The sequence below is a fragment of the Pinus tabuliformis genome, chromosome 4_1 (assembly GCF_031772625.1).
Source record: "Pinus tabuliformis cultivar Carrire ecotype Pingquan chromosome 4_1, CPIR1, whole genome shotgun sequence".
NCBI lineage: Eukaryota > Viridiplantae > Streptophyta > Pinopsida > Pinales > Pinaceae > Pinus > Pinus tabuliformis.
In genome coordinates, this window is record NC_142303.1 from 616,253,739 (window position 1) to 616,268,853 (window position 15,115).

Sequence of the window (15,115 nt, forward strand, 5' to 3'; positions counted from 1 at the left end):
GACTAAGTTTGTTGGTTGAGGAGTCAAGAAGGAGAAGGTTATCCAAGCAAACAAGGAAAGGAAACAAATTCATCTCACACGTGCCATCTAGGGTTTCTGCAGAAGACGCTGCTAGGGGTCAAAGTTGCAGAAGAAGTTGTTGAGGGTTGAAATTGCAAAAGAAGCAGCTAGGGGTCAAAGTTGCAAAAATAGCATGGGTCGAAGTTGCTAGAAGTAAAGCTCATCAAGGAGGAAGGATTGACTTGGTCTTGGAGGGGACTTTGACAAGAGTCTTATGTCTTGGAATTCGTCATTTGAAGTTCTATAAGAAGAGTTCTTGCGAGTTTTCCTCTCAATAGGAGAGGTTTTGGCCCTGGCTGATAGCCTAAATCTTGTGTCCTCTTGTCTCATTGTTCTTTATTGTTTGGTAGCTATTTGATGATAAGAACACTAATTATAAATAAAAGAAGAAGATAATCAAGTTAAGTAAAAATACATCACAAGCAATTATCAAAGTTAGAGAAATCACCTAATCTAGTTGCCCCTAGATTTCTCAACACAAGGCACTAGCTAGCCACAACACTCCAAGAAATCAATATGATACTCAAACAAGACATTGCCCAAGTTGCTGTAATAGTAGATTCAACCCTCATCATTTGGTTGCTACTCTTGGGAAAACCTTTGAAATAAGCAAGGGTGCAACGATTACTCAAAGGGCAATAGCTATGTCCAAAAATTCCAAGTCTATCTCTTTCCTACATATCAAGCAAGAGCTAAACAAAAAGGCAGACCACATGGCTAATGAAGGGGCATCCCTCACCAAAGGACCAATTGTTTTGGAGGATGATAGGGGGACATGAGCACCCCCTCTCCTAATACTATAATCATGGTTTTGAAGTTATCACCTCTCCTAAAGCAGGGTGACCTGTTAGCATTGAAGGTGTACCTTCCCCCAACACTTGTCACATCTCGCCCATGCCAAGGATTATCGCATTTAAGCACCCAAGCATGCCTCCCTCTCGCATGTATGACAATGCCATTACCTCTCACATTCAATCCTTGAAAACCCAACTGATGGTTTATGCTTATCATGTCATAAATAAATAAATAAAGGGTTAGAAGGTCCTTTTTATGATGCAATAAATCTCTTGCGTAATATGTGATGCAGTACAATTATGTGTGGTTCTAGCTCTTTGAAACTATTAGGTATCATTTATTAAGTTGTTTTGCCATGTTATGGTAGTTTTTAGTGCACTTATTTTGAATCTTTTTCACCTAAGACAGATTTGCTTGACTCATGTCCATTTAATTCATTGTTGCAACTACCTTGAGGATCTGATCTCAACCACTCTTGTCTGTTCAAGTTGAACTTACCTTTGACTGCTTATTGGCAGCTCAAGAGCAAGCTCTTATTGTGCGCTAATCAATTCGAGTTTTACATAGAAATCTCAGTTTGATAACAACATACAACCCTAAGGACACCCCCCAGAGATGGGAAAAGCACCAATGCAAATGGAGAGGCCTCCAACATGTTAGAAAATCAGAAAGGCTAAAAGATTTTCTTTTGACAATTACTTGTGTTACTTTTGTATTCTTATTATCTTCTTTATGTTCTTCTTTTATCTTCTTTTCATCAAGCAATTATCAAACCAAAACATGAAAATCAACGACACCAGATGTAGGTACTCCACTAAGGCTAAAACCCCTCTCTAGGGGAAAACCTGGTCAAACTCTTCCACTAATCAAATTGAGATAAATCGAGACCTTAGACCTAACCAAAAGACCTTCCTCCTCCACCAAGTCAGCGTTCCAAGATGATTCAGCAATCTTTTGTAGTCTCTTCTTGTCCAACAGCTTCAACCCAGCAAAAAACCAGAATTTCAGCCCCCAGCAACTCAAGAATATCGACCAAGCTACTCCAAAATTTTGACCCAGCTACAGTACTGCGGTTTCAGCCCTTCCAGCAACCTAGCAACTTCGAACATGTGAGACAGAGAGAAAATTTTGAGTTCTTATGCTTGACAAAGACTTCTTCTTTGCTAGGGTTTCCTTCCTCTTCCTTGAATTTCGCACCCTTTTCTGTCTCCAACTACAGCAGATTGAACTTGTGATTGATGTGCTCCAAATGAGTCAAGTTGCTGCACTTTTATAGTAGTTTTTGCCTCCCTAATTAGGCCGACTTGTCCAGGTTGAGGTTGACTTGGTGGAGGAGGCCAAATGACCTATTTTACATAAAAATAAATTTCTTCTTTGATAGATGAAGCCCAAGAAGGATCTTACATATTAACAAAGACAACGACTCTTGACATAAACCCTAGAAGCCTACAATGGAGAATTTGACCTAAAAACCATTGACCCAAGCATGAAACTCATGCTTTAATAAGTCAATTTCTTTTATAGTAAAATTTCTTTTTCTTTCTTTTGACAAATACATTCAAATACAATTATGAAGACCGACACTAGTTACATTCTTCAACACTCCCTCTTAACTAGGGAGGTATTCATAATTACATATATACAGAGGTACATGGAATATCTCAAAGTGATATACTCTATGAAGAGTCACAGCACACGCAATGCTACAGATTAGATACCTGACCAGGATACTCTAATCAGATGGGACTAAGGTGTACTCAAGCTTTATTCACTCTAGGTACCATCAAGCTTTTAAGCTCTAACACCAACCCAGGGATCTAGATGTGTATCCAAGGTTGGAGCTCCATGACCAACGCCACCCTCCCTACTTCGAGATCTAGACATCAACACATAGGTCGGCCAAATGTCCTCCCAAGCATCTTGTTGCCACAAGATGCTTCATCTCTCCTTTTCAACTAAATCAAATATATATCCACCACTCCAAGCATGCTTCAAACGTTCAATCTTTTTATGGAGAGATCCTGCATAATCACAACCCCAATCAGTAATAAACCTTTAAAGAAATATATAACACAAACCTTCGGGGTCCTCAATCATTCTGATGCTACTCATATCATCATCAAGTTATCCAAATACAACTTCATTGGAAGCTTTCTTCTTTCACTTCTTCAGTGGCACTAAATATAGCCTCAGTACTTCAGAAGTAATTTGTTTGCAAATCCATCTATAGTACTTTCATTCACTCTTTGGTTTTATTCTTTCTTCAAGGTATTTACTATGGCTGTCATCATATACCCTCCCTCTCAATTGGAGAGAGATACACCTTTCTTTCATCCAAGCTCCCTCTCAACTTAGTGAGATCAACAACTTCATAACATCGGAGAAACTTCATATTTTCAAGGTTTCATTTTTCCTCAAGGTCATTTTGATCATCATCATTCTTATAGCTTCCTTCATCATGCTCATTATTATTATCATCTTCAATTATGAACATCTTCAACATCTTGAAGATTATGTACCTAAAAAACTTTAATAGCAAGTACAAACAAATACAAATATACAAAAGCATGAAGTCAACTACATCATCATAATGGAAACATCAAAACATTCAAGCTTTAGACATCAAATACCTAAACCTAGTTAGGTTCATTATCAGCAAGGGTCACATATGTTATATATATTAGACTTCAGCGTCTTGCTAGGGTTTTGTCATAAACCCTAGACTCCATCTTCAAAACATAAAATCTTAGATATCAGCAATTCAATCATGATATCAATTCAATCATAGCATTATACATCTAGGGCTTCAATATTATTTCCTAGAAATCATAACAGATCCTATTAGGGTTTCGTTACAAACCCTAGATTTCATTAATCAACAATCAAGTTAGCATACTTGCATATACATATCTAGGATTTCATTATCATGCACTAGCATCTTATATCAACATCTATTAGCTAAACCCAAGATACAAACATTAATACATCACAGTGGGATATACAACAATTTTGACCAAGCTAGGGTTTCGATCATACGGACGAAATTACACCTAGGGTTTCATTCCTATGATCTTACTTTAGTTATTACAAGGATTTTGTTCATAAACCCTAATTCACCATACCCTAAAAATCTAGGGTTTCATTTAGCAAACCCTAAAGGTCTAGGGTTTTTACCATAACATTATCATAATCCTAAACTTCAAAAGAATAGGATTTCTAGGCTTTATCAACAATCCCTAAGTAGACTAGGGTTTCATTATTAACATTGCATACCCTTAGCAACAAGAGGCTAGGGTTTTACAGTGAACCCTAAGGGTTAGGGTTTCACAAGAATGATCAAATGACAGTATAACAAGGGTAGATTCAATTTAATGATTAATCACCCTAACAAGAATCTTTAAGATTCAAAATCCTAGACATAACGATGTCAGTAATGTAAAGCAAATTTCAAGAGAGAATGATCGTACCTATTGTGTGGAGAGAACCTTGTAATAAAACTTGTAGTCTAAGACATACCATGAGTTGTTCTTCAACAAACCTTGTAGGGCATCAATTCTTGAAGGGTTTCCTTTGCAACAGAACTTCTTTCATGATTCAATTCCTTCCTTTGAAATCTCCTCCATAACCTTTGTGTATTCAGCACGCTTTCCTAACCAAGTAAAATATAAAGAAAAGTTTATTAGTATACAATACAAACAAATTCTCGATGTGAGGAGGAAACCAAACATAAAAGAGGAATCAAGGAACAAGATACTTATCTTTTGGTGAAATGGTGAAGGCCAAGCATAAAAGAGGAATCAAGGAACAAAATACTTATCTTTTGGTGAAATGGTGAAGGCCAAACACAAAAGAGGAATCAAGGAACAAGATACTTATCTTTTGGTGAAATGGTGAAGGCTCCCTCTTAATCCAATCTTTCTGAGTGATACCTACAACTTATCAGAACAATTCAAAAAAAATGTTCTAACAAGATATATTAGTAATGAAAATGAGATTAACTCAGACAAATATATAAAGCACACATAAAAACCCAGACACACAATATTGGCGGAAAAAGGCTGAAGCCTCATGCTTCTCTCTCATTACACATTTTTTCATTTAAAAAATTGAATATAGTGTTACAAATAAATAGATGAGAGATAGTGTTCTCAAGATAGTGCGTGCTATCTTAAACACCTTTGGTTGAGATAATTTCTCCTTTGGTTGAGATAATTTCTCACCAGACACACCAATATAGGAGTTACCTAAACTAACTCCTATCTCAGAGGAACAACCCAAGAGTTAGGCACAAATTCCTAACTTGGAATTTTTAATTAATTTATTTATTTTTGGATTTATTATTGTTTTATGAGAGAAGCTAACATTCCCCCCTTCAATGATAAATCCAAAATAAGAACGAGGAACCATCTTCCAAGTTCTCATGTTGATCCTCAAAAACATTGCCTGAAAAAACCGCCAAATCTGGATGCTGAACAAACCGCAAAATGAAGAGACTGAGTCAGCTGCATGACTGATTCATCTCAGAGGGACGCTTGACAACTCCATCATGTGCCAAGCCGCAAAAGGATCCAACTGTCCTTTGCTTGAAAACAGCATCCGGTGTCCACTGACACAATTTGATGAACGCCCACTGGCGTATTTGCTAATGATGATCGCCCACTGGCTGAAGATGTCGAAAAACAACTCAATGTTGCTTTTGCTATGATGAAAGCTGCTCACTGCTGCTTTGGCTGTCGATCGCCCACTGGCGAATTTGCTGATGCTCACTGCTGATGACAAATGCCCACTGGCTGATGAAGATGCCCACTGGCTGCTTCGCTGATGTTGTCGAGACTTTCAGTCTGACAACCACTTGTCAATTTCATTGACAGTTTCCCCCCTTTGTCAGCTAAAAGGAGAGACAATCTTCTCCAAAATATATTTGAACTCCCCCCCTTCAGGTGTAGGAGAGTTTCACTGTTGTACTCCCTCATTCAACTGCATGAGAGTAACGTCATTTGTTCACTGCTGGCTGCACTATGTGGGATTGTAGTCGGTGGTAGAACTGAGACAATCGTTTGACTGTGGATGACCATTCCCAAGGATCAATCCATTCATAATGTATCTTCAATCTGGCTGATTTGTGTTGGTTGCGACATTTTTCTGAGGAATGATTGGGCTTGCCACAATGGCAACACCGATGGAGATCAAAACATTGATCTTCCATATGACCGGCTCTTTGACAATGAGAACAATTTGGTTGAACATGAACTTCAGGTTGCATGCAATTTCGTTTGTCTACAACTTTCTCAGAACCTACTGAGGTGAGTGGTTCAAGAAATCCTGCACTCACGAACGTAATTGGCTTGGAATAATCTGGGATATGGAAGTTGGTGTCATCAGTGACATATCCTAAGCCTCGCCTATTCTTGTTATTTTGAATTTCTTCCCAGGGCTTGATGATGGGTTTGGAAGAAATTTGAATTTGATCATGAACAACTTCGACACTTGAAGTTGTTGGGATGAATGACTTATCATCTGGATGGTTCAAAGACTTGAAAGTATCACTCTTTTCTTGCAATTCATTCCTTTGAAGTTGGGACTCAAGTTGAAGAAACTCAATGGTTTCATGTGTTTGTTGTAGATGCCGTGAAATATCAGCAAGAGTTTCTTTGCTGATGTGCACCATGTCTTCATCACTGGAGATGATCAAACTGTGAAGAATGTTTAACAACTGAATATGTTGTGCCATCTGAACTTGCTCACTTGAAGTCAGGCTCTCTTGTCGTAGATGTCGTGCTTTGAACTGTTTCACTTGATTTTGTTACTTGAATGACAGGCTCGCTTGCTATGGGACTTGACTGGCACGCTCGCTTGATTTGTTGATCTCAACTTGCTTGATTGGTGTTAGAGTTGAACTTGTTGTGGTTGTTGTGATGGTTGTTTCAAGGAGTTAAAACTCATGGACTCACTTGATTGTGCTTTAAAGGAAGGGTGTCGAACACTGTCGAAAATGCACCCAAAAAAGCTTACAATGATTTCAATGATTCACTACAATGACTCAATTCAAGACGTGGGTGTCGGTTTCAACCGAGAATGCACCCTTACAATTCAATGTAATTTGAGTTTGATTACAAGTTCAACAATGTTGATGTAGACTGTGCGCTGAAACGTTGAAGTTTACAGATTCATTAACTTGAATGTAGTGATGTAGACTTTGCTTTGAAATGCTGGAGTTTGCAGATTCATGAACTTGATTATATTGAGTGAAATTGTTTGTTGAGGTAGAATGGCGATGTTGAAAACTTTGATTATTTGTTGTAGTGTTGTTCTTGCAGCTATGTGTTGGGCTTGCTTTATGTATGTGATGAAATCATTGATGTGTCACAACTAGACACAGATCGAAAAGCAAAAACATGAATCCATAAAACACATGCGCCATCAAGCACACATAGTGTACCTTAGATCCCCTTATTCAATTTCGGGCAGATCTAGGACACATCAACACTAAAAAAAGATATCTTTATTAATCACTGAGTACATCTGAAGCAATGATAATGCCAAGCTGACAACCCTTTGAAACAACTCGCCTTCAAAATCTGAATGGATAGTGATACGATCCCTCTCAAAGTAAAACAATACTTTGAATTACAAAAAAGAATTTCTCTCAAAGAATTCCACTTATCACTTTATCTCTCCAAAAAAATTTGCACCTCTGTTAAAAATTACCTTATTTCTCCCCCAAAAGCACTCAAAATTTTTTTATTTTTTTTTTTACACATTAAACAGCATACCTCATTACAAAAATTTTAAAAATATTATCCACTCCTTATCTCTCCAAAAAAACACTTTAACTAAGTTATGCCCACTTAAAACTTAAACATAATAAAATCTCCGCTTCACATTACACCACTCATCCTTTTTTATGCATAAGGCTTAAGAAAAATACAAGTAAAAGGTTATAAACTCACGTTTTGGAAATGCCCATTTTCCCAACCATAAAACCTTTAAAAATATTACTCCATAAAATGTATAGCTTATTTCTTCTTACCGTATAACCTAACAACACATTTTCTGGCTTTTTGTGGATGTGTAGTTGTTGTTGTTTTAATGCTTCAATCCCTGCACATGGGCAGTGCACCACGCCTAGAACGCAAGAATTATCACACCTTTCACTCCAATTTCTTATCTCAATTTCGAATCCATTGGTTAATCTAGCAGTGTTGTATATTCAGCTCCCCTACGCCCTGAAAAATCACCTTCACGCCTTTACAGTTCACACTGCCAGCGTTTCGCTGCGGGGCTGCTACGTCACTGCAAATCGAAGATTCCCAACAGAGTTAACGCTGGGGAAAACAACCGATCTCTAAGATTGTGTATTTGACAGAGGGTAGAAACACGAAATTGAAAGAGGGTTCTGATCAGGGGAGACTATATTTTGCAGAGTATGCAGGTGGGACAGAAGTGGCTTTGAGAAGGGAGAACGACAGCAAATTTTCATCGGCAGAGAATCATGAGATTGGTCAGGGTAAAGTGCATGCTCTGGAGAATGGAGTTTATGTTCAGAGTCCAAAGAAAGTTTTAGATGCTGAGAATGGAGATGAAGTCGCCAATGGAGATGCCAAGTCTCAAAGTAATGGTCAGGATTACGGGCCTAAGATAGAGCACTTGCAGCTGCGGAACAAGGGGTTTGGTGTTCTGGAAGCCTCCAAAGGTTATGCTGCAGATATCAGGAGAAGCTTGTTTCAAATGAAAGAGAGATTAATGGACAAGCTGGCTGCCGTTCCCATACCAGCAGAAGCCCTGGATAATGCACGACAATCGGTTGAGACGGTCATAAAAGACATGACCCAGACAGCTCAGGGAATAACTAAGGATGCTATGCAGCGAATTAAGGGCCGGCTTGTAGAAATATTACCATCTCTTTCACCCCATCACACTGGGAAGATTGTGCATGATGCGGAAAGGGAAGTTCTGGGTATATCTCAAGTTGCTGCTCCTGGATTTGCCTCGAGAATTGATGGGAAGAACTCCTTGGAAGAATTTAATAAGAAGGGAATTCAGCACGAGGAGGGTATTCCACCATCAAAAGCTTCGATCATATCACCAGCATTGCCCTTTTCAATAAAAATGGCTCGTTTAAAAAGGCCATTTTCTCCACGATCACGACGCAGAAAATATGCAGAGAAATCGTAGAAAAACAAACGGGATGAAAACAATGTTGCTTGAATATCTGTTGTTGGAGAAAACGCTTCGTAATTTGCACGCAGCGTGAACATATCACTTAAAAAAAAAGCTTGGGAAAAAACGTGCGTTCCTCACCTCAATTTCTTACTGGGCGTTTGGAATCGGCTGTCAAAAAAACAACATTGGTGCACAGCTTCCAAAGTGGGAAAGACTGAGAGCTTTGCCTTACCGTCAACTCGAACTGTCTTGCGGCCAACAGTCAGGCATGGCGACGATTCATGGAATAAAAAAAAATCGAAGATTGCGAAGATAAATGAAGCCTCCCCGATACAAAAATTCCTCCTGGTCAATCTGAATTGAGCTGTAACTGAACAGTGTTCTCGCAGATTTTAAGACTGAAGCTAAAAACACGTTTTGGAACACATAGATCAATGGACAGCGGCAACGATGTATGTCTTTACACTGACTCTACCCTCTGCAATATCAGTTTACTGGGCTTATGCAGATACACAGTCCCTCAAATGTACTCACTGGCAGCAATTTTAAAAAAATGGAGAATACGCTGTCCAGAACGCAGAGCAAACAGCTCTTGAACGCAAGCGCATCTCAGCTCTAGGAATTTTATCACAAGACAACACACAGGCCTCTGATCCTACGCTCCGATACCACATAATGAAAATGAGATTAACTCAGACAAATATATAAATCACACATAAAAACCCAGACACACAATATTGGCGGAAAAAGGCTGAAGCCTCATGCTTCTCTCTCATTACACATTTTTTCATTTAAAAAATTGAATATAGTGTTACAAATAAATAGATGAGAGATAGTGTTCTCAAGATAGTGCGTGCTATCTTAAACACCTTTGGTTGAGATAATTTCTCCTTTGGTTGAGATAATTTCTCACCAGACACACCAATATAGGAGTTACCTAAACTAACTCCTATCTTAGAGGAACAACCCAAGAGTTAGGCACAAATTCCTAACTTGGAATTTTTAATTAATTAATTTATTTTTGGATTTATTATTGTTTTATGAGAGGCTAACAATTAGATCTACAACCTCTAGAAAACAAAACATATTACAAAACTTAAGATAATAGAATAAGTAGGATATGTAAGAGGAGGCTTAATAGTATAAGTCCTTGACTTCAGATTCTTCAGCCTTGTTCTTCTTATAGGTGGAGCTTCATCGGCAACATTTGCATGTTATTTTTCTCTCTTCTTATTCCTTGGATTCTCAGGACATTGACTTTTGTAGTGTCCCATCTTATGACAATTGTAGCATTCAATCTTAGATAGATCAACCTTCTTCTTTGGTCCTTTGAACTTTTTGTATGTTCCCTTCTTCTTGTGATGCGCAGAGTAAGCATTTGGAAGTGTTGTTTTCTTCATCCTCCTTTTTGTCACTTACTAACAAGATGTGAGCTTCTTCTTGACTGCATGCATTCCACATTTGTTCAAAGGTTGGAGTATCTTTCCAACTACTAATTCCTGATGCAAAAGAGCTCCAAGATTTTGGTAGACCTAGTAAAGCAACAATCACGAGTTCTCTCTCTAGTACAACTCCATCTATAGCTTGGAGTTCATCTCTTATTCTAGAGATTCTTACAAAATACGATGACACAGTATCATCTTTTGTCATCTTTATTGTTCTTAGTTCATTCTTGAGATTAGCTATTTGACCAATGTTCTTGATGATAAATAACATGGAGAGGGATTTATACATTTCTTAAGCAGAATCTATATTGGATATGTATGGGATTAGATTGTCCTTTACTCCATCTACTATCAGATTCATGGCCAAGATTTTGGTTTCTCTGAACTTCTCCTTTCCTGCATCATCTGTAGGTTTTTTTACTTTTCCTTGAACAAGATCCAAAACTTTATGCTTAGCGAGAATAAGATCTATCCTCTTTTTTCATGCCCTGTAGTTGGGGGCTCCTTCTAGCTTGTTTTTTGCCTTTATTGTAGTTGACATAGTCTCTAAAAATAGTAGGCTTCTCTTTTTATATGCTCCTTTCCTTGATGACCTTCTTTTGTTCCTTTTTTCAATAGATCTTCAAATTGCCTTTTTCCTTCCTTCTTCACCTTAGCTCTGAAACCATATTAGAAAATCAGAAAGGCAGAAAGATTTTCTTATGTTGATAATTACTTGTGTTATTCTTGTATTCTTATTTTTTTTATGTTCTTCTTTTAACTTCTTATCATCAAGCAATTATCAAACCAAAACATGAAGATCAATGACACCAGATGTAAGCACTTAGCCAAGGCTAAAATCCCTCTCTAGGGGAAAACCCAGTCAAACTCTTCCACTAATCAAATTGAGATAGACCAAGACCTTAGACCTAACCAAAAGACCTTCCTCCTCCACCAAGTCAGCTTTCCAAGATGATTCAACAACCTTTTATAGTCTCTTCTTGTCCCGCAGCTTCAACCCAGCAACAACCCAGAATTTCGGCCCCCAGTAACTCCATAATTTCGCCCCGGCTACTCCATAATTTCGACCCAACTACAGTACTAAAATTTCAGCCCTTCCAGCAACTTTGCACGTGTGAGACAAAGAAAAAATTTTGACTTCTTATGCTTGACAAAGACTTCCTTCTTCTTTGCTAGGGTTTCCTTCCTCTTCCTTAAATTTCACACCCTTTTATGTCTCCAACTACTACAGATTGAACTAGTGATTGATGTGCTCCAAATGAGTTAAGTTGTTTCCCTTTTATAGTAGCTTTTGCCTACCTAGTTAGGTTGACTTGTCCAGGTTGAGGCCGACTTGGTGGAGGAGGCCTAAACGACCTATTTTACTTAAATATAAATTTCTTCTTTGATAGATGAAGCCCAAGAAGGGTCTTTTACATATTAACAGAGACAAAGACTCTTGACATAAACACTAGAAGCCTACAACGGAGGCTTTGACCTAAAAACCATTGACCCAAGCATGAAACCCATGCTTTAATAAGTCAATTTCTTTTATAATAAAAATTATTTTTCTTTCTTTTGACAAATACATTCAAATACAATTATCAAGACCGACACTAGTTACATTCTTCAATTGGGATTATCTCGAGTGGTTGGGCAAAATGGTTGTTAACTTCTCCACCCAAGTTCAAATCCCCACTAGTGACACGATGAGCTATAATGTCTCAGTAAATATTGTTGTAATCGCTCTGTGCCTATGAATATTATTGTATTGGCTTCAAGCCTTGTGAACTCTCAAGTGAGCATACCTGTGGGCTAGCCTAGTACCAACAACCTCACTCTAGACCTCAGGGTGAGAAGAAAGTTGATTTCTTTCCTCCAAAAAAAAAAAAAATTGGCATAATAAAAAATTGATGTCATTGTCAAAGACTTCGTCAATCCTCAAATATATTTAATGATATTTTCTTTATGTGTTTTTCTATCTCACCTGTTACATCATTGTTGTAGGATTTTATCATGCTAGAATACCTAAGAAGATCTCCAACACTTGACCCTACACAAGGCATAGTTTCAAGCCTTAATGAACCTAAATATCTATTCAAGAACATAAGGGTAGATCACTACCTAAATCTCCATTGGTGACTCCATTGCAGAAGGATCATGATTGATCTTGGATGTTAAATCAATATAGTAGGTGCAGAATAACATATCCTGGTGGTAGAGTTATTTCAAATTAAGAAGGGAGAAAATAAATCCATCTTTGACTTTCATCGTAAATTATTCTAGGCATTGTTAAGATCCACCCTGTTGAAAATTGTAATTAGGCTCGGTCTTCATTATGATGTAATTGTAATCATGACATTGTATATTCTTTATAAAGAAAGAAAGAGAAAGAAAAGGAAATTATATTTTATTTTTGGAGTATGGGTTTCATACTCAAGTTTGAATCAAAAGCATGTTCTTCTTGCTTTTAGGTCTTCTCGGCCTTTCTAGATCTTTCTAGGATAAAGAATAATAACGGTCATGTGTCATAGTCCCATTTGGACTCATTGTAATGAAGAAAAATATTTATTTTATCAACAAAAAGCCATGGATAAGCCCAAGACCAAGTTGGCCTAAAGGAAGGCTATTCGACCCTCAAGAAAGGTTATAAATACAAGGGATCTCAACCTCATTTGGACACACTTATCAAGCAAGTTTGATCTGCAATAGAAAAGGAGAAAAAGAGTAGCTGGGAGGACGAAGAAGAAGAGCAAAAGTCGAAATTTTTGTCAAGGAAACTTTTCTCTTGCCTCACTAGGGTTTGTGAAGCTGCCAATTGTAGGAGGATGAAAATTTGTAGCAGTTGTGTTGAAAAATCTATTAGCGCAGCAACTTAGGGTTTTTCTTAATTGATTTCGCTTACCTTGACATTTTCTTGTGATGCTTTCTTATTTCAAATTATTGTATTCTTATCATCAAGTCAAATGCCAAACAATGAAGATCATAAACACAAAAGAGGACCCAAGATGTAGGCACTCAAAAAGGGAAAAACCCCTATGAAGGGGAAAACCCAATCAAACTCTTCCACTAGTAGATTCAAATCAGTTTGAGACAACCTAGACCTTTTGACCAATACAAAGACACTCCTCCATCCATCAAGTCAACCTCCCATGGTGACAAAACGAACTGTAGTATAGTCCACATTAGTTCTTTAACAAGAGTATCTTCTCTTTTTGCAATCCTGAAGTTTGCTTCTCCACTTCGGCCCTGCAATTTCAGAAATACATTCTGAATCTTCGGCCCCTACATCTTAATCATAGTTCTTCACATTTGTGGTATAGACTTCTATCTTTTAACTCGGACTTATTTCTTATTCCTTCGCTTGTCTTTCTCTCTTATCTCCTCAGATTTCACACCCCTTTCTTGGCTCTTTTATTGCAGAACAAACTCATACATCTTCTCTCCCAACTTAGGTCGAATGCTTGGTATATATAGTGGTTCGAAGTTGTACTTTTTGAAGCCGGCTTGATCTGAGGTAAGGTCGACTTGATGGTGGAGGAAATAATGACTCAATTACAAAAAAAAAAAAAAAATTGTTTCTTGACATGCAAAACCCAAGAAGGGTCTATGACTTTGGCTTTTAACAAACCTAAAGGCCTACGATGAAGGCTTGACCTAGAAGCATGAAACACATGCTTATAAAATAAAAAATTATTTTTATAATAATTTTCTTTTTCTTTTGACAAATACATTACATCATGACTCAAGTACAATTATGAAGACTGACACTAGTTACATTCTTCAGTGACTCCCTCTTAACTAGTGAGGTATTCATAATTACATATGTACAAAGGTATATGGAAGATCTCAAAATGATATGTTCTACGAAGAGTCACAGCACACGCATTGCTATAGATTAGATACTTGACCAAGGTATCTAATCGGGTGGGACTAAGGTGTATTCCAAGCTTTAGCCACTCTAAGTACCATCAGGCTTTAGCTCTAACACCAACCCAGGGATCTAGGTGCATATCCAAGGTCGGAGCTCCAAGACCAATGCCACCCTCCCTACTTCGGGATCTAGACATCATCATAGGCTGGCCAGATGTCCTTCCAATCATCTTGCCACCTCAAGATGCTTCATCTTTCCTTATCAACTAAACCATATATATCCACCAATCCAAGCATGCTTCAAACGTTCAACTTTCTTATGGAGAGATCTGCACAAACACAACCCCAATTAGTAATAAACTTTCACTGTATATACATATTTAACACAAACCTTCGGGGTCCTTAATCATTCTGATGTTGCTTAGATCGTCATCATATTAAACACATATTGTCAGAAGCTTTCTTCTTTAACTTCTTTAGCAACACCAAAACCAACCTTAGCACTTCTCAACACAGCCAAGTCTTGTTTATGACTTCATCGATCAACCATCTGTAGTGCTTTAGCTATTCTCCGATTTCATTCTTTCTTCAAGGTATTTTACTATAGTTGACACAATATGTCCTCCCTCTTAACTAGGGAGATATACAAAAATTTCTTTCTTCCAGCCACACAAGCTCTTTTATTTGTATCATCATATCATCAAAGAAACTTCAACCTTTCAAAGCTTCATTCTTTCAGGAACATCATTCTTTCTTATGGCAACAAGGTCATCAATACATTATTCTTGCAGTTTCCTTTA

General features: G+C 37.7%; 2 protein-coding genes across 2 annotated transcripts in view; one reads left to right on the forward strand and one right to left on the reverse strand.

The window, feature by feature from the left end:
* LOC149177523 (uncharacterized) overlaps window positions 1-9,030 on the forward strand; it is a 48,881-nt gene extending 39,851 nt beyond the window's left edge. The window contains exon 2 of the mRNA XM_089423871.1: window positions 8,222-9,030. Within this exon, the coding sequence (XP_089279997.1) occupies window positions 8,222-9,030 (809 nt within the window). The remainder of the gene's footprint in view (window positions 1-8,221) is intronic.
* Window positions 1-15,115, reverse strand: part of LOC149177522 (Ribosomal protein L34) — an 84,493-nt gene that overhangs the window by 40,464 nt on the left and 28,914 nt on the right. The window lies entirely within an intron of this gene.